This window comes from Crocodylus porosus, unplaced genomic scaffold (genome assembly GCF_001723895.1).
Source record: "Crocodylus porosus isolate Cpor-Errol unplaced genomic scaffold, CroPor_comp1, whole genome shotgun sequence".
In the NCBI taxonomy this organism is placed as follows: domain Eukaryota; kingdom Metazoa; phylum Chordata; order Crocodylia; family Crocodylidae; genus Crocodylus; species Crocodylus porosus.
The window spans coordinates 47719725-47738877 of record NW_017728950.1 but is presented as its reverse complement, the minus strand read 5'-3'; the positions used below and the strand labels follow the sequence as shown (position 1 = coordinate 47738877).

Below are 19153 nucleotides of genomic sequence, written 5' to 3'. Positions count from 1 at the left end.
CTTGTTATTTTTAAGCATTAGATCTCTTGTATGTTTTCAATGGATGCACCTGCTGGTAAGGATTTTGATACTGACATGATGTCAAGAAAGAGAACCCTGGAAGCCATCTTGCTGGCGCCAGATATTTATCCCGATGAACCTGCCAGCTTGCTTACATGATTAAAGATGCAACCTACGGTAGGAGCCATCCTTGCTTTATTGGCATGTTTAGGCATTAAAGACCAACTCACCCAAAGTCTCCTTTTATATCAGAGGAGGAGATAGTTGCTGAGGTTGTTTTTGGAGGAGCTAGCTATTGAGATTATTTTGTGTGTCATACCCCCTTGCAAAGTCTGTTCACAGAGACTGTATGTCGCAGTCTGGGTTGTTAGCTTGGCTCCAGCCAATCTGTAGCAGATGTTGAACATAGCCTCATGCTAATACGGTTTCTGATCGGGGGGGGAAGCTTAAAGTTTACTAGAGTTACCTTTCAGGTGTAGAACAGGAAGTTTACAGTCAGTGTAATCTTTATTCTGGTATCCCAACTTCTGTGGAAACTGATAAGAGGGCAAGGGAGAACCTTGCATTTACACAAATGAAGTTTTTGGAATGCATTTTATTTACAGAGCACTAGTTTGGTTCTCAGAACTCTGGCTCACCTCCCAGTTTCCAGCTAATAAATTGTATTAAGGACACCTAAAAATATATAAGGCTGTTTTCTCAGCTGGGATAAATTGGCTTTTAGACCATTGAGTTTTTAATAAAACTGTATTGTATACCAACTACATCCCTGGCTTGTATTATAACAGTGACAGTATTAGCCTATTTTCTAGGCAGGAGTCTTTTTTCATTCTTTTCTTTGTAACTTCATAACTCTCCAATAGAATCCTAAAACTTGATTAATCAAATTTGTTTACAAATGATAATACAAGGATAAAATGGAGTAAAAAGCTTGAGAATCAAAGCCACGCTCATCCTTGTAAATTCATTCCCCCCTAAATTTGGGCTAACACCTAGCATTAGTGAATTCATTTTTCTTGTTTTGCATCAACATATGGATGGCATTTTGCAGATCATTTTAAAGACTGAAAATAAAGTAGTGCTTAATGTGACATTTACAAGGCTTGCCTGCCCTTAGAAGATACCTTTCCCTGATTCTTTTTATAATTACAAGTTGTCACTCTTTAGCTAAGTAATATTAATGTAAAACTTTATTGCTAAAGCATTTTCTATATTTAAACAATTTTGATTGATTATAGTAGGTTCAGGGCTTACCATGCTTTTAAAATTTAATTCTAAACCATTTTTTAAGAAACAGACTATACCATAATTTCTTGTATAGAGTATGGACCTTTCCCCACAAAGAACAGTTCTCATTTTCTTTTTCCAGTGAGACAGTAAAAAACAAAACAAAAAAAACCCCCCAACAACAAAAAACAAACAAACAAAACCAACAACCCACACCCTTTGCCTTCATTTTTTATATCCCTAAGATAGGGAATCAGTTCTTGCTTCCACGCTTGTGTAAGATACTTTTAACCTGAAAAATCCAACTTTCCCTTTGATCCAAATCCCTCTTTGCTGTCTGTTTGCTCTATTTCCAGGTACTTTTTCAAACATCCATGCTTCTTGGCTCTGGGTGTTGCTTAGATTGTCTACTGCCACCATGTTTTATGGGTAATAATGGGTTATAGGATGAGAATCCATATCTCAAAAAACCTTCTTTATTTGGAGAGCTAATTATAGAGAAGTTGCATTTACCCCAACATCCAGCAATGTTCTTAAAGACTGGGTTTGTAATGCTGTAGGCTGCTATGGGCAAAGTCTGGGCAGATCACAGCAGGGTATGTTTGATCAAGCTAGCTGAGCTGAACAGTTGTACTTTTGCCGGGTCCTTGGCCAAAGCCCACACTGTTCAAAGCCCTTGCCTCTGCTGCAGCCAGGCTGGTGGATAATACCCAGAGGCTACCCTAGGCTTGTTAGCAATGCAAAACAAAAGAAGTTAAACAAATAAGTTAGCACTTAGCTGTCTTCCAGTGATTACACCAGGCTTTGCCCCCTGGCTGCCTCTTATCTTATCAGAGGCTTTGCAGAGCCTGCAAGCTTGTGCAACAAGGCAAATGAGCAAGCAAATAGAGAAGAGCCCTGCTGGTGGCTGCTTAGCCCCTGATAATTCCTAGCTCCAGGCAGCCTGCTTTCTGGCCAGGTGCAGCCCCTTAAGGCTGTCTTTCAGTGTCTTTTATCCTTCCCACTCTGGGCTAATCCTCTCTCATTCCCCACACCTGTGTCAGTTCCCTTTGCTATGGGGCTCACTATGTCCCAGGACCTGGTTCCCCAGCCTCTGGTGAGCTCTCCTTGGTCTGGGGTGAGTGTGCAGAGGCACTTCTGGGGTGTGGGGCTTTTCATACTCCCCTGGACATCCCCCCGGACATTTTGCGTTCTGCAAAATGTTCTCTCAAGCCACCTCCAAAGGCCTCCCAGATTACTGAAAAGCTACTGGCCAAGGAGATTTTTCAGATGCTGGGTAGTTCTTTGTAGGGGAGAGCGTAGGAATGGTTATCACACACACTTGGGAACTGAGTGAACTCCTTCCTTGTGTAGAGCAGTGGTCTCCAAAGTGGGGTGTGCGCACCCCAGGGAGTGTGCAAGATGATCCATTGGGGTGCAGGAAGAAAATATTAGAACTTCTATTTATATTTTTAGTTAAAAAAATAAGAAAGAAATTAAGCTTTATTAATATTTAATATACGGATTGACGCCCTCACTTGGTCCGTATGTCAGATGGTCACATGTCACGTACAGTATGTGAGGTATCCTGAGGGAAGAGTGGGAGTTCCACAACGTGGAGGGGTTGAGAGTGGCGCCCTCACTCGTTTGTTTGCTTTCAGCATATTGTGACGTATTGCAGTTTACACATGCCCCGTTAAGTGGATTTATGGATTATATTACCTAGTTTTAACTAAACTAACCCTCACAAAATAGACAAGCGGCTTAAAAAGATTCCTGCAAAGAAACCGCGGATTGAAGATAATACGAATAATGTGAGCACAAATGAAAAACAAGAAAATGGCAGAGGTGACACTTCTTCTCCTTGTACGAGCTCTTCGTCAGCCACATTACGAGATAAAAACAATGACAATCTAATCAGATCCGACAAGAAGTCAGCCAAAAAAATTCAAAATTATCAAGAAGACTATTTGAAATATGGATTTACATCCACTATCATTAACGATGAACCTCGCCCTAAGTGTATATTGTGTCTTGAGATCTTAGCTAATGATAGTATGAAGCCATCATGATTAGCAAGACATTTAAAAACTAAGCATCCAGAACATGAAGACAAACCTCTACAATTTTTTCAGTGATGTTTCAAGTCATGTGATACTCAATCCAGTACTTCACAAAATTTCACTAAACTTAATGATAAATGTTTAGAAGCCTCTTTTGAGTTTTCTTACTTAATAGCAAAAGACAAAAAGCCACATACCATTGGGGAAACATTTGTTCTTCCTGTCGTGGTAAAAATGGCTGAAATAATACATGGAAAACAATATGGCGACAAACTAAAATGCATGCCTTTGTCAGCAAATACTGTTGCATGATGCATAGAAAACACCGCTGAAGATTTGAAGAACCAAGTATTAGAATAAATTACGCAGTGTGGGAGGTTTGCTATACAGTTGGATGAAAGTACAGCTATTTCTAACATGTCTCAGCTTATAGTATTTGCTATATTCTGTTTCAATAATGAAATACACGAAGAACTACTTTTTTGTGAGCCACTAAAGGAAAGATGTAGCAGAGAAGAAATATTCTCAACAGGAAATGACTTCTTTAATAAAAACAATGTTTTATGGGAAAACTGTGTAAGTGTAACCACTGATGGAGCAGCTGCTTTGACTGGAATAAAAAAAGGATTCCGAGGTATGGCTACAGAGAGAGCACCACACGTCAAATTCATTCACTGCATCATTCACAGGCAAGCCATTGCAGCAAAGAAGTTGGAGCCAGAAGTGCACAAAGTGCTGCAGGATGTCATTGATGTGGTTAATTTTATAAAAACTAGACCTTTAAATAGTAGAATCTTTACAATACTGTCTAATGAGATGGGGAATGACCATGAAAATCTTTTATACCACACAGAGATTCATTGGTTATCTCATGGCAAAGTGCTTAAAAGAGTTGTTGAACTTAAAGATGAGTTACACATTTTTCTTTTACAAAAAGACAAGTATTCCAAATTTGCTGACCTTTTCTGCGATGACAAGTGGCTGTCAGTAGTATGCTGCCTAGCAGATATTTTCGAAAACATAAACACACTTAATCTGTCCCTTCAAGGTAAAGGTGACGTTTTAACAATGAGTGAGAAAGTAACTGCTTTTCAAAAGAAACTCATGCTATGGAGAGAGCATTTTGAAAATAGATGTTTGGAAATGTTTCCATCATTATGTGATTTTGTTGCTGAAAACGATGTGTGTCACCTATAAAAGCTCTCATATCTGCACACTTACAAAACTTGGAAACAGAATTTTCTAACCTGTTTAAAAAACTTCCAAACGAAGAGTTTCAGTGGGTTTTGAACCCATTTGTTAAAAATATAAAAATGCAACGCCTTCCAAATAGTTTGCAAGAACAACTGATTGACACCAGGGAAGATGGACATTTACTAGCCGAATTTCAACAAAAACCTTTGCATAATTGGTGGATGGGACTGAAAAATGAGTATCATGATTTAGTAAGCACAGCCAACGATGCACTTCTTCCATTTGGATCTATGCATCTTTGTGAGGTATCTTTTTCAGCTGTGACAGCCATTAAAACCAAGTATCGAAATAAACTGAACTTAGAACCAGACCTTTGAATCACTGTATCACGAAGTGTTAAACCAAGATTTTCAAAAATAATGAAACATATTCAATCACATTGCTCTTTTAATAATATTATTATTAATAATATTTTTAGTGAGAGCAAAAAGGTTTTTTGTACCATTAATAAATAAAATAAAAAAATATTTTAAAAATGTTATTTCATCTTTATCTCCTTTTTAAATTTATATTGGGGGTGCGTGCTCAAAAATTTTTTACTGATAGGTGTGCGTGATCAAAAAAGTTTAGAGACCACTGGTGTAGAGAACTATTAACAGAACTATTAACTAGCTAAAGCCCCTCAAAATAAGGCGTATGTGGTATAAGTGCCTTTTGCTGGTCTCTGGACAGGGTTGAATTCAGTCTATGGAAAGTTTTGGACTGGGCCAGACTGCCCCAGGGACCAAAAGGAAGTAAGTTATTCTTGGGGGGGGGGGGTTGAATTCTCCAATATTCTGGGTTGGATTCTGCAAGTTGCATTTTGCACCACTGATGGACTTGAACTGAATGTAGGCTAGCCATTATGCCCACTGATGCAAAGCTAGCAGAGGGAGTGTTCTTTCCTCTTATACCTGATGTCAACCCTGTCTCCAGAGTATAGGGGAGGTGGGAGGGAGCATGGCAGAAATGAGCTCTGTTATACTTGATTCAATGGTGGTATAATCCTTTATAGGCTTTTAGCCTTGGCAGAAATTAAAATGGTCACCTGCTTCTTTTACCTCTCTTGGTACTGGACATTCAGGTTTCAGTATTCAGTCATTCCTTATGTCTGCAACAGTCCACAAGATCTGAGCCATAACAAGGAAGTTAGGCCTCTCTGTCACCAATGAAAACACTTGTGATTCAATAATGAGCAAGCATTTTGCATGCTGCGTTCTTACTGCTGCAGAGATACTTGCAGCCTGGTAAATAATTATTTAGCTGATGCCTTATGACTAAGCATGACAGATTTTTACCACTCACAAATAATAAACAAAGTGTTTTATAGACTTCAACAGTAAGGAAAAAGACATACAGCACCACGCCTTGTCATTGTAACCAAGTAGGGAGATTTGAAGTAAGGTCTTGGCTCTTCTATACGCAGTATGACTTGAACTCTTTATGTCTCAGGTCTTGGTCTTGGTCTGTGAAAGGGCAATAGTAAGACTTAATTTCTCTCGCTCATTATTTGTATTTTCTATTTAGGTACTGGACTCTTCGGAACAGGGATGGTCTCTTACTGCTTATGTGCACAGCATGTAGCTCAACAGAGCTGTGATCTTGGCTGAAGATTTTAGGTTTTGTGAAAATTAAATGGCTTTTTAAAGACAGATTTTCATCAGAGGATCCTAGAGTACAATAAGAATATAAAAAACTCTTACAGCATCTTTGAGAGTTAGAAAATATTCTCTCTTTGCACATGGCAATGCAGAAGTACCCAGAAGTAAAAACTCTTTTCATAGTCTCATAGCAAACTAGTGGAAGATGCTAGCCAATTGCAAACAGCTCCCAGGCAACAAACAGTTAATGCTCTTTGGGGCATGTAGTTTACTTGACTGCTGCACAATGATGCTTCAGTGTCTATTGGGACACTTCATTGATACTCTAATACAAATGATGACAGTCTTATACAGCACTATTAAGCAATACTAAAAAGTTAAAAATGTAAATTCTTCAGAATTATAACAAGATTGAGTGATCTGTCCTGCTTGATGCTCTCAACAAAAGACATCAGTTTAAATCTTTTTTTATTTTCACACTCAGAGGATTTACATAAAGTGACTCTTATATGAGGAACAGTGTATCAGTAGTACAATGGTTATACATTAGTGTGAAAAAGTGTACACAAGCACAGTAAAAAGTTCTGGAGATAAAGTGAAGTAATACATTTGACAGAATGGATTATTTCCAAGAGCCTATGTACAAATAAATATAGCCTTTGTACCATGTACAAACTTATATTCACACAGAGTACACTCATTCAGTTACAAGACAGTTTAATCCAGTGAATAATGAGTAAAACATATTTTAAAAAAACAAACCCAAAACTAAACAAAACAACTTTGTAATTATCTGGGGCTTCTTGAAGTGGTTTTCTATAACAAAAGAGGTGGGTTGTTTCTTGTCAATTTAAATGAGTAAAGTAGCTTTAGCTTCCCTTCCTCTAACGTCACGTCTACATGTACTTTTATGCATGCCTAATCTTAATGTGCTGTAAGGTCTTTTAGATGCATGTGCTAAGGAGAATTAATGTGGTGTGCAGACTGACTTGAGACTAACAGTCCCAAGTCAGTCAGGATACACAGAATTTAATGGGCCTTAGTGTGTCTACTAAAGCAGCTTTAGCTATTCAACCCTAAATTGGACACCTGCTTTTGCAGGTATCAAATTTAGGCATGAATAGCTTAAAATTGCCATTTTAAAGGCACATTAAAGGCATGTATGTGTAGACCCATGCCCTTAATATGCCTTAAAAATGTCTAAAGCACCTTAAATTGGCATGTGTAGACGTGTCCTCAGTATAGGAAGCAAGAGTGTTATAACTGGTAAGTTTTTCAGCATGCCATTTTCAGAAAGATCATGTTGACAGACTTTCACTGAAAGTGTCAAAAATCTCACAAGCCAGGATGAAAGCCAGATCCAAATACAGACTGACAGGCTTATTTCTAATTAAGACTCAGATTTCTACAACTTATTTCCCTTTAGCATACAACTGATTTAATTTTTTTAAAGTTGTATACATGTACTACACCTTGATTTCAGAAGTCCTCTTTTCAGTCACTGGAGCCAGTCTACACAATATCTGGTCTCTGTTGAACAGATATTTGCATTATTTTATTAATTTATTGTTTAATATATTTACGTGTCTCAGCTCTAGACATTTTATAGTAACATAAAAAGATTGCTAGCAGAGAGCTCGAAGACTAATTTTAGATGTGACGAGAGGGTGGTAGAAACAGTTTGCAAGTGGGAAATGAAGACAAAACATAGGTCCCATAAATAAATATTCAGCTAATTTGTTGTGCCATAATATAGCAAACCAGCCACAAAGCTATTTCACATAAAATGCTTCCGTTTTTAGTTTTTTAATGTAGTATTTAATACCGCTTCATTTTATTTATTTTTCTGTACCATCATATATTACTAGCCAATTGCTCATCAAGAATGATGGGGGCCGGGATGGAGTGCCACTGTTCTGCCTCTTGCAAGGAGTGGGGTTAGGGCTCGGCTTTGGAATCATGGCAACACTCCTCCCACTCGGAGCACTCTGATTGGCTGCTTCTGTCAGCCAATCAGAACGTGAATAAAGCATTACAGACAGACTTATGCTTTTATGATATTAGAATGTTCAATTTTACTTTTGTTTAAATTAGTAGAATGTAGAATGCTATTGTATGCTTTTACCAATAACCACAAACTGTGTAATTTTGTTATTATATAATATATAATGTTATTGTTAATTCTGTTGTGTCATTTTAGTGAAAGCTATAAACTATGACTGGTAATTTAAAACCCCCCACCTTATTACAAAAATAATATCTGGATGGAATATAACATGCCACCCAAATTTGAAAGTGAGCTTGCAAATCCTGAGTGACACAAATAACTCTTAATCATGTGAATCAGAATTGCAGGACTAGGACCCTGTAACTAGATAATTAAAAAAAAAAAGTAGCTTCTGCAATACTTATTTTTGATGGCAAATAAAAAAAGGAATTGTTAATTTTAATCAGATAGTCTGAGCCTTGATAATTTACACTGTTGTAAGAATGTCATAGAAGTAACTAAGGGCTTTGGCAGAGATTCTGTGGAATGCGATATAAAAATTATAGCATTATATAGGGTTTGTGTTGTTTCAGGCATGCATGACTGACTTGCCAGTAAATGGCTAGTGAGCAGGGGTGTGGACAGGAGTCAGGACTCCAATTCTGCCCTGTGATGGGACGGGGGGAAGGGTAGCATGTGGAGGTGGACGAACCAGCATGTAGCCTGTGGCTTTCTTCCCTCCAAAGCCAACAGCAGGCCAGCCAGAGCAGAGGATGGGAGAAGAGAAATCTTGAAAAAACTGTTTGGAGTGGGGTGAGGGGAAGTAAAGAAAAAGAAGTGAAAAAATATTTTAGAAAATTGAAGGATTTAAATTTTGTATGCGTCTCAAGGAACTACAATTGGGCTGGAAGGGGGAATTGGGTTAGGGGCAGCAGGAGTTGTACTGGCTAGAATGGGGGAGCTGTCCTGGCCTGCAGGCTGGGATGCGGCAAAGTAGCCAGGGCACAAGGCTGAGAACCAGTGTACTGATTGCATTGCACAGAGCATGTACAAGAGCTGAGCTGAGAAAAAAAGGGAGCAGGGCAGGGAAATAGAGGCATAATGAAGCTTCCTCTGCTATGTGGCACCAGGTTAATTGAGCCCCTGCAGCTCCTTGTGAAGCATGGAGCCACTGGGCAGGGAAAGCATGCATCTGGAACAAGCGAGCTTCCCACTCCCACTTACACTATCTACCTTGAATAGAGCCCCAGTGGCTCCATGCTGAGCATGAAGCACGCAGTGAGACCATGTAACTGGGTCTCGGCTTTGGTCTACACGGTCTTTCCGTAATTAAGTGCTGAGAGGGCTGTTCTCAGGTGAAGGGACAGGGAAGACCACTACAGGTTTGCTGGGTGGGAAAGGGTAGAGTGGCTGGGACCTCTGCATCTAGCGGATGCTGAAGGAATTTAAGTAAGACGTTTCCCCAGAGCATGCATACAGTACCCTGGAACATCCTGGGCAAAATTAATCAAAGATAAACCTCAGCTGTAGTGGCATACCTTTGTAACATTGAGCGTTGTTGGTTGTAGCCATGTTGGTCTAAGGACATAGGCAGACAAGTTTTTTTGTGTAAGTGTGATCTCTTTTATTAGACCAGCTAAATAATTGGAAAAATTGTTCTTTACAAGCTTTCAAGGGTTTGTTTGTGCCTGAAAGCTTGCAAAGGGTGTTTGTGCTCCAAAGCTTCCAAAAAACAAACAATTTTTCCAACTACTGTATTTAGTTGGTTGGTCTAATAAAAGAGGTGACATTTACCCAAAAAACCTTAACTGCCTTTGTAACATTTAGACACTTACGAAAGTTTGACACCCCTCAACTAATGAATGCTCTCATTTCAAGTGCCCTTATGACATTTTTAAGGTAACTTGTGCCAAAGCCCTTAGTGCATAAAACTTGAAAACACAAGATGCTTATTGGACTGAGAACTCGTCTGGAGCTGATACTTCAGAAACAGTGAATCTACTGCATAATCAGGGAATTATGTTCTCAGAGAGAACCTGAGAATGCACTCACAGTATGAGTGCACAACTGAGTGCTGGCTGCAAAATAATGAACATAATTTTGTATGACTGTGCAGCAAATATTAAGAACTTGAGCAAATGCTGCCCTCTATTCATTGTCTTCAGTGAAGACATGTGTCCAACTGGGGGCAGACTGTGGTCCACTGTATTATACACTTGCTATTCTATGTATTTGAAGTAATTTTGTTAAATCAACACATTAACATTTTCTTTTATCAGAAAATAGGATAGTCTTGTATCTAAGTCGCTGTTAGCATTCGGACAACACATGATTCAACTGTATTTTACACTAAGTGTTATATAGCATGTCATGGATTATGAAATTTTTGATTATAGGTGTTATTTAAAAACTCAGACATACTCTACTGGTTTTATTATGGCTTTACTTTGCATTAAGACTGTTATTTAACATAATATACTATAAAGTTCAATCTTTTTAAAACACATATTTTGTTTAATCTACTGGTTCTGTATATGATAGGGAGAATTTACAATAGGCTCACTTATATGTGTAATAGTTTTATCCATCCCTAAACACAACCTTTTTATTTTATAGTACATTTTGTATTGCATACTTAGTCTTCATGCACTTGAGTACAAGTGGGTCTAGCAATGGGCCTGCTAGAAGCTTTGCTGAGTCCTAGCAATGGGCCTGCTAAGAGCTTTGTCTGCCCTAGGACCCACTTGTTAGGACCCACGTGCTAGACCCACTTGTACTCAAGTGCATGAAGACTAGTTCTCATATATGGAATTAATGTTTTATGGCTACAGTGATTTGGTCTGAAACATTTTGGTAATCTGTGCCTTGTGTTTGTAAAGGGAATGATTAGGATTCCTCTAACGAGTAGGAACAACATTCGTCAAGCCCAAGAAAAACCTAGATTCTAGGGGTAAAGTCCATGCCATGTTAAAGTCCATTGTAAAACTCTCATTAACTTCAGCAGAGTCAGGATTTCAATTTAGGGTCAAAGCATCTGACTCATGCTCATTGGCTTCCACAAACTGACTAATTATGAAAGTTTAAGATTACTAGGCCAATGTTGAACTAGACAATATAGCAAGAGTGGATGCTCAAACCCACAAAGTAATTCAATCTTTATAGGATTATAGAGTTATACATAATTATCCGGTGGGATACAGAATGAGCAGGAAGAGATTTTTTTATGCTGAATTCCTTTCAAATTATCAATCTTTTTTCTTCAAGAGCTGTTGATATGCTCAAGTGATATATGTCTATCAATTTGTTTTATTTTTTGTCATTGAAAGAAGGAGCCTTCATTCCAAATTGTCAAGTGAGAATTCTACCCTTTTACACTCCCTTTGCAAAGGTGAAAAATCATAATTATTAATAAATATAAAAATAATCACTTTAATCTTGTTTTTGTCATGTTTCATTAACTATCTGACTTGTTTTTGTAATTATAAGGGATGACTTGATTATAACATTTTAATCCATTGAATAATCTTATTCTTTCTTCATTTCTTATTATTTCTGATGATTTACCTGATTAAACTGTGATCTAAAACACTGTTAGTCAAATAGTTTTGGCTTTTTTGCTGCATATTACAAATCAAAAAGCCTGTCCTCATTTACAGGGTTGTACTCAACCTGGTGAGATGTGAGCAGTGGGATACCCCAGGGCTCGGTCCTCAGGCCTGCACTGTTAAACATCTTCATCAGCGACTTGGACGAGGGGATGGAAAGCACTCTGTCTTTGTTTGCTGGTGACACAAACATGTGGGGCGAGGTGGACACACTTGAAAGGAGAGAGAGGCTGCAAATAGATTTAGACAGACTACAGAAGTGGGCAGATGAGAATAGGATGGGGTTCAACGTAGACAAATGCAGGGTGCTGCACCTTGGGAGAAGGAATCCACAGCATACATACAGGCTGGGGAGTTCCCTTCTTGAAAGCACAGAGGCAGAACAGGATCTTGGAGTCATTATTGACTCCAAGATGAACATAATCCGCCAATGCCAGACCGCAGCCAGCAAGGCCATCCATACTTTGTCATGCATCCAAAGCTGTTATTTTCAACCCACCCAAAAGGTGAGGGCTGGGGTTAAGGTGCTAACTTACCTTTCACCAGGATGGTCACTGGCCTGGCATTTCCTGGGGGCTCCTGCACCACTGAGAGCCCCACCAGGCCACCCACTCCTGGCAAGGTGCAGTTTTAGGTCATGCCCAGGACCAGGAGCCTCCAAGCCATCCCCTACAACTCCTCCCTTATCTCCAGGATGATACTAGCAGCCTTGCAACCAGGCAATGTTGCTGCCTCTCCTGCCAGCAGGGGACTGATCAGGTTATAAAAGCAGCCAGGGATCTGGCTGGCAACTTGGCTCAGGCCCTTAAAGTGGCAGATACCTACAGTGCCCTGCCACAGTAAGCACCTGAATAATTTGTAGAAATGTACCTTATACTTCACAAGAAATACGTAGACAGTGAGATCAATCAACCAACCATGCAGTGTATACAGACAGGCAGTAAGACATAGACGGTCTGTCTGCACTTGAAGCTTCAGTAGACTGATAGAAAATGGTGTAGTTAAGTGTTGCCAGAATTGTATGTTCTTACAAACTGCATTTGCATGTTCACACATAACTTTCCCTCTCCCCATCACAGTACCACACTGTCAAACCACCCACCGCATAATTCAGTTGTGGTTGTTTCTACAGATCAGTACTTCTTGAAAGTAGCAAGTTGTTGCAGAACCTGAATAGCATTTTGCAAACAGGAACTCAGGTCTTTAGCAAGTGTAATTCAGTGCAGTTCCATTGAAACCAGTGGAGGCATGCACATTTTAGTTCTTTTATAAGCTGACCAATTGTACCACTCTTTTTAATACCTTCCAAGATGAATGTGTCAGTAGGGACAACCTAGCTCAGTCAAGTTTCCTGAAGAGCCACAACCAAGTTAGATACTTGAGGATAGCATGCAAATACAATGAAAATATACCAATCACTAGGCCTACACAGATCTTTCTTTGGTTTGTGCAACCACAGCACTGTTTTGCTTTGTGCCTTCTTGAATAGTTATTTTCTGTTCCCTACCCTAATTCCAACCCTTTACAGGTTGTAAGATTCTGAACTGCTACGGAATCTCCATAGCACACCAGAGCTCTAAGACTGCTGTCCCAGTTTCAAGCACTGGTGTTTTTCTCTCCCCAGCATGGTACATACTTTGAAGGTAGTTATACCAGTGAAATGCAGGGTATCTTTAATGCACTGAACTAAGATCAAACATTGGGCCTATATGTTTTAATATTTAAGTGTCAACCCAGAGAATCTGGATCTGAGTATATTTCAAATGACAGTATGCACTCACATGCTATCATCACTTTAAAGCTGCATCATGCTCATAAAATCTTGTACGTGCTCTTTTTTGTGATCAGCATCTCTTATCCCACCCTTCTAAGGAACACATTGCATACTGAAACCTCTGTATTGCTTTGAAAAAGCTACTTCAAAGGATTGGATGATGACCATGGGACAAATCAACCCTCATTTACACCTACAAATTTCTACTGAGGGCAGTGGCAGTTTCTTAGTGTAAATGAGCGCAGAATTTGGGCTCTAATACCTGTTTTCTCTTCAGATTGCCATTCTTTTCAGCAGCAGGCACTATCAGTATGTATATGCCTACTGAAAGGGGATACTGTTATATTTAAATTTATAGCACAGATGAGGATGATCAAGAAGGACTGATGGTTGTCGACTACAGATTAGGATATATCAGAGTAATGGTTGCCATTAAACAAAACACATGGCCAAATTTCTGCTTCTAATTAGCTAGGCTCCAACCCCACTAAAAAACCATGAGCAACACAGGTGTAGAAGTTGGTTCAGTATGTGATTTTTGTGCCTAGAATGTAATACTTTAGCACGTAAGGACAGCAATTTTAATTTCTAATATTCTTGCTTTTCTTCATTAGCATTCCAGCTTTCATAATACGAACTTTTATTTTTAGTTACCTATATCTACATTTCAGTTACATATATATTTCTTACTGTTTGATCTACCATTGTTTTTTTGTTAATTGTTATGCTATTACCCAGTTATAGTTGCATACAAACATACATGCAAGGAATACAATGAAGGACAGAAGTTACGAATTAAATTAAAATGGCTTTGGTTGCAGAAAGGAAAGTATAACAACTGCATCCAAACAACTGACTAGACAAAATGTGCTGAGCCATCTGCTGTACAGTCCTGGGTATAGCATTTTCATAGTGGAAGTGATAAAAATGAGAAATAGCTTTAAAATGGGCACTTGCAGAAACTAGATACCAAATAAAATGACAGGATTCCTGTTTGCACGTCCATCTGCAACTCAGTTACGGGAGTTTTTTTGTTAGTTCCTCTTACCTTATTTCCCAAGGTTGTAGAGCAGATCCTCAGCTGATATAAATGATCACAGCTCTACAACACACCTATGATAATTTACAGTTATTGAACCTCTGCCCCAAATTATTAAAAAGTATGCTATTTTGTTGGACTTACACAACAAATAGTAGTGGAAAATGCATATAGGATCCACTTCAGTAACTAGACTGCTATCCAGCAGTTGCACCTAAATTCTAAGTGATTACACACAAGCAGATCCAGCCTTTTTTCTTATATGAAAAGGCAAACCTATAGTAGTAGTAGCATAAGAAAGGTAGTATCATTGCTTATAGTATTGCTACACTAGAAAAATAGTGAATTCACTCTGTAGTTTTCTGCTATCCTTGCATGCTGGCCTGATCCTAGAAGAGGCCACAAATCCCCAGTCTGGGATTTACCTGTGACAATCAGGAATGTCTGACCCAAGTAAAAATGCTCCAGGCTATAGTGCACCATTACCCCAAGAGGCAGTTTTTGGAACCTGAAGGATTTTTGCAGTATTCTATCAGAACAGCATCTGTGCTATTCTAAGTGCATGTAAAGGCCAATGAAGTAGATGTCCAAAACATGAGCACACCAACCAAAAGGACAGCCCATTAGCCCATTTGGATCAAGTGATATGAAAATTATTTTCTTTCTGTTACTCATAAACATAGTTGGCTAATCACTTCCACAGATTTATCAGATAAATACTTGGATACCAGCATTCTTCTTACAAAAGTTTATCACTTTGTGTTTAGGTATATATAAATATAGAGAAAGAGAGGTACATGGAAACATATGGTATATGTAGAATATATAAGAGCTTTCACTGTTACGATACATGTACTGTACCTCCACCAGGGAGCAATGAGAGCTTCCTCCCACAAGCACAAAAGCCTTATGGCATCCGGCCTCGTATCTTCAAAGTAAATATCTCGTTCAGCAGTAGCTAATGCATCAGATGAATAAATCTTCAGCCTCTGTTACCCATTCCTTTCCTTTATAAAAAGGGTTATGGATCCATTGCTAATTGTCAGGGTAAACTCCATTTGCATCATTCTTATTTTTTTATTCAAGAAAATCAGCACTTCCCACTAGATGGAGATAGGACACAAGATCACTTTGTCCTCCAGAAGGACACTGACGATCAGGAACACGAAATAGAGTGCGAACATGAGCAAACCTAGGATTTTATTCATCCTCCACTTGCAGAAAGCAATGGAAAGAATGACAAAAATCAGCATGATGAAGAGGAGGACAATAGCACAGAACAAGCCATTGCTGCTAACAGTTACTGGAGCAAATTTGTTAATTATAGCATATATGAGCCATGGAAAAGGAAGTCTGTTGAGAAACAGAAAAAAAAGAAATTGGAAATGCTGTAGAGAAGCTGAAAATGTTAATGGAAATGCTCTGGAGACATTTCAAAACAAAGCCATTGATTTACACACAATGAAGCCCAACTGACTGACTAGTACAGGACCCAATAAGTAGGCATTTGATAACTTAAAAAGAACAATTCTGTACTTGGCTGTGAGGGATGACTTGATCAGACAGTGTGACTATACTGTCAAGCTATGGAAAATCTGTCCTAAGCTATGGGTTAAAAAGTAGAGGGGGAAAACACTGTCTTGACTGAGGAATGAGGGCACTACCATAAAATAATAATAAAATTATTATTATTATTATTATGCCATCATCTGGAGGCATGGAGCAGCTGAGAAGGAAGGACATACATATAAGGGAGCTCTCCATTTCTCAAGTAGCCCTAGGTTTTCTTACCCCTCTCTCACTTTCCTATCCTTCTCTGTCATCACTCCCCACTACAGGATGCTCGCAGAGTGAGGCACCAGACTCACTTTATAGATAAGCAATCACATTATTTTGAAGGGGATATGAGGATGGAAAGACCCAGGGGACTCACTCTACACAGCCAGTGAAGCTTTCCTGCCTAGGTGACCAACAGCTTTCAGCTAGTAGATCGGTTCCTGACTGCATGGCTTCTTTAATTTATTCCTGGAGTTTCAACTAGACGACCCTATCCCCCTACATCTTCCCTTGAAGGCAATATCAGATCTCGACTGGCAAGAGGGAAGAACCTGCAATGCCAGTGAATGTTCTAGGGTTGTGACCTTCCCACACATCATCAGTGGTAGTTTTTGAGTCAATGCAACCTGGACTGAGTGAGAAAGCTGCTACCCTCAAGGTTTGGCCCTTAAAACTTCTGGATTCACAGTGAGAATGGAAACTTATGCAAAAACGGTTTGAACTTTGTCCGAACTACTGCTTAATTTCTGTTATTATGCTCGCTGTTACTGAATTTCCAACTGTGATGCTAAAACATCAGACAACATTACTCTGGAAGATGTCAAGTAAAAGTGAATATTTAAAGCACTGGATTGGGACGTAGCAGAGCTTTGAACATGTAACAAGAGAGACTAATCTGAAGCTCACATCATGTCACTGTATTGTCTCTAAATAACCCAATTAAATGGGAATAATTCATTGCAGCTTCTGTATTAACCATATGATAAATAGAGCTGAATTCTGCTGTTTTCATGCATACAGCATTACTGTATGCATATACTACAAGGGAGTCCACATTTCCAGAAACAAGAAAATTAAAAATGTAAGGAAGAAAATAAATGGTGATATCATAAAAGAGGCTTTTATGCAACATGATCACTGCTTATGCTACAAAAAATGTTCTAAATTGGGATCTTAAACTTTTCATGATATTTCTTACTGTTTGAAATTTAAACACAAAACATGTGGGTGGATTTGCCACATAATTGAGGCCTAGATTCTTGGCCATTCCCAGGCACTGGATATTGCTAAGGGGTGATGGTTTGGAACAGCCCTTTGTACCTATGCCCTGGGGTCTGCACTAGCCTGATATGAGCACTGCTCCACATAACTGGCTGCAGGTGGCCTGCAGAGGGCTGCTGTAGGAGCTGTGGATTGCTGGGGAGCTTCTATACTGAGTGTCAGGATGTGAAGCTGCCTGTATATAACCCAGGGATTCTCTCATAACAAGGGATTACTCCACCAAGATAATGTGCTGGGTTTAAATCTGCCTTAAATCTCACAAAAACCACAGGTAAGGGGACAATCAATAGTCTAAGGGATTCTCAGTAATCCTGGTAAAACCCTTGATATGCACATGAAGTAGCACAGCAATATCTTATTGATCCATACTGAAAGCAGAAATTGATGCTACACATCCCCTCATCTGGAGGTAAGGGGCTGAGAAATATACTTTTCTTTAGGCTGGCTATAACTTACTCCAAACGCTTAGTGGGATATATTGGTGTAAGTTCACTCCTATGGGTAAGTAGATTTTTTTAAATTAGATGAGCAGGAACTAATTAGGGCCAACAATATCACAAATCATCATGGGTTTTTATAGCTGAGATATTAGTATTTCTGAAGTACTTACCCCACTGTGATGTCAAATATGTTGCTGCCAACAGAGCTGGATACTGCCATATCCCCAAGACCCTTCCGTGCTACAATCACACTGGTAATTAAGTCAGGGATAGAGGTGCCAGCTGCTAAAATGGTCAATCCCATGATTTCTTCACTAATGCCAATGGTCTCTCCAACCTAAGGGTTATTAAGAGAAATAAGAGACAGAAAAATTGATATCAGGGAAAGAATGGACGTTCTTGGCTGTAAACTCATTTAAAATGGAAACTGGTTAGGGGCAGGTTCCAGCTTTGATCTATGGTAGGACTCCAATGGAAGAGAGCAGATTACACTCTCATGCTTGCAACTAGTTACTTACTTCAGCCATGTCCAGATGAGCACAGCTGTGTGGTTTGTGACACTGCACATTCAGCTATTCTCCATGCTGCAAGGGAGCAGCACGGGGGAGTTTTTTGACCCCTGATTATCCAGATAAGGGGGGCCTAGTGCTGGCCCCAGCCTCCCTTACACCAGCTGCGTGTCAAAGTTTGTATGCACAGGCATTCTCCGGGACAACTAGCAGTGCCACAGGGTGTCCTGCTGCTAGTTGTCCCTAAGGAACCAAATATTCATGCTTGTGTGGATATGGCCTTCTTGTTTGCTTCCTTGGGGTTCTGGTAGGTTTTTGAGAAGAAAGGAAATACATCATTCACACAACATCACTGACAAAGTGATTAATCAAAGACAATACTTAGTAGGCTGCTGTAAAAGGATAATATTTAGTATTGCCTTTGATAATACTGCTTGTCTCCCTACTGCTAGTAGGGAGAAAAAGCATATTTTGCAAACAAAAATCTTCACTGAGTTCAATGGGCATTTCTCTTGAATAAGAGCAGCAGGAAACAGGCTGTTATTAAAGGTGAAGGCACTTTGCTCTTCATACATCCTGTTATATTACTGTCAACTCAGAGGAATTATGGTAGAGTGGCAGAGGAAGATATCTACAAGCCCAAATACAAGGAACAATTAATGCAAATTTGTCAAGGAGGAACTAATCACTATAGTTATCAGAAGAAGGTCTCATTGGTTCTGATATTAAGAGAATGGTCAAATATTTGTCAAATAAATTTATTCACCCACTTCTGCCACATTCTGACACTTCCACATCAGCCATTCTACCTCACAGAATAAGGAGCTAATAATCAGCATGGTGACTGACTGACTCTGA

General features: G+C 39.2%; 1 protein-coding gene across 1 annotated transcript in view; it reads right to left on the bottom strand.

Annotated features, from left to right (window-relative positions):
- Window positions 1–15235: 15235 nt before the first annotated feature.
- The window catches only part of SLC24A2 (solute carrier family 24 member 2), a 175892-nt gene continuing 171974 nt past the window's right edge, over window positions 15236–19153 (bottom strand). The window contains exons 10-11 of the mRNA XM_019555411.1: window positions 17957–18123; window positions 15236–15861 (exon numbers count right to left, since the gene is read on the bottom strand). Of these exons, the coding sequence (XP_019410956.1) occupies window positions 15612–15861; window positions 17957–18123 (417 nt within the window). The 3' untranslated portion in view covers window positions 15236–15611. The remainder of the gene's footprint in view (window positions 15862–17956; window positions 18124–19153) is intronic.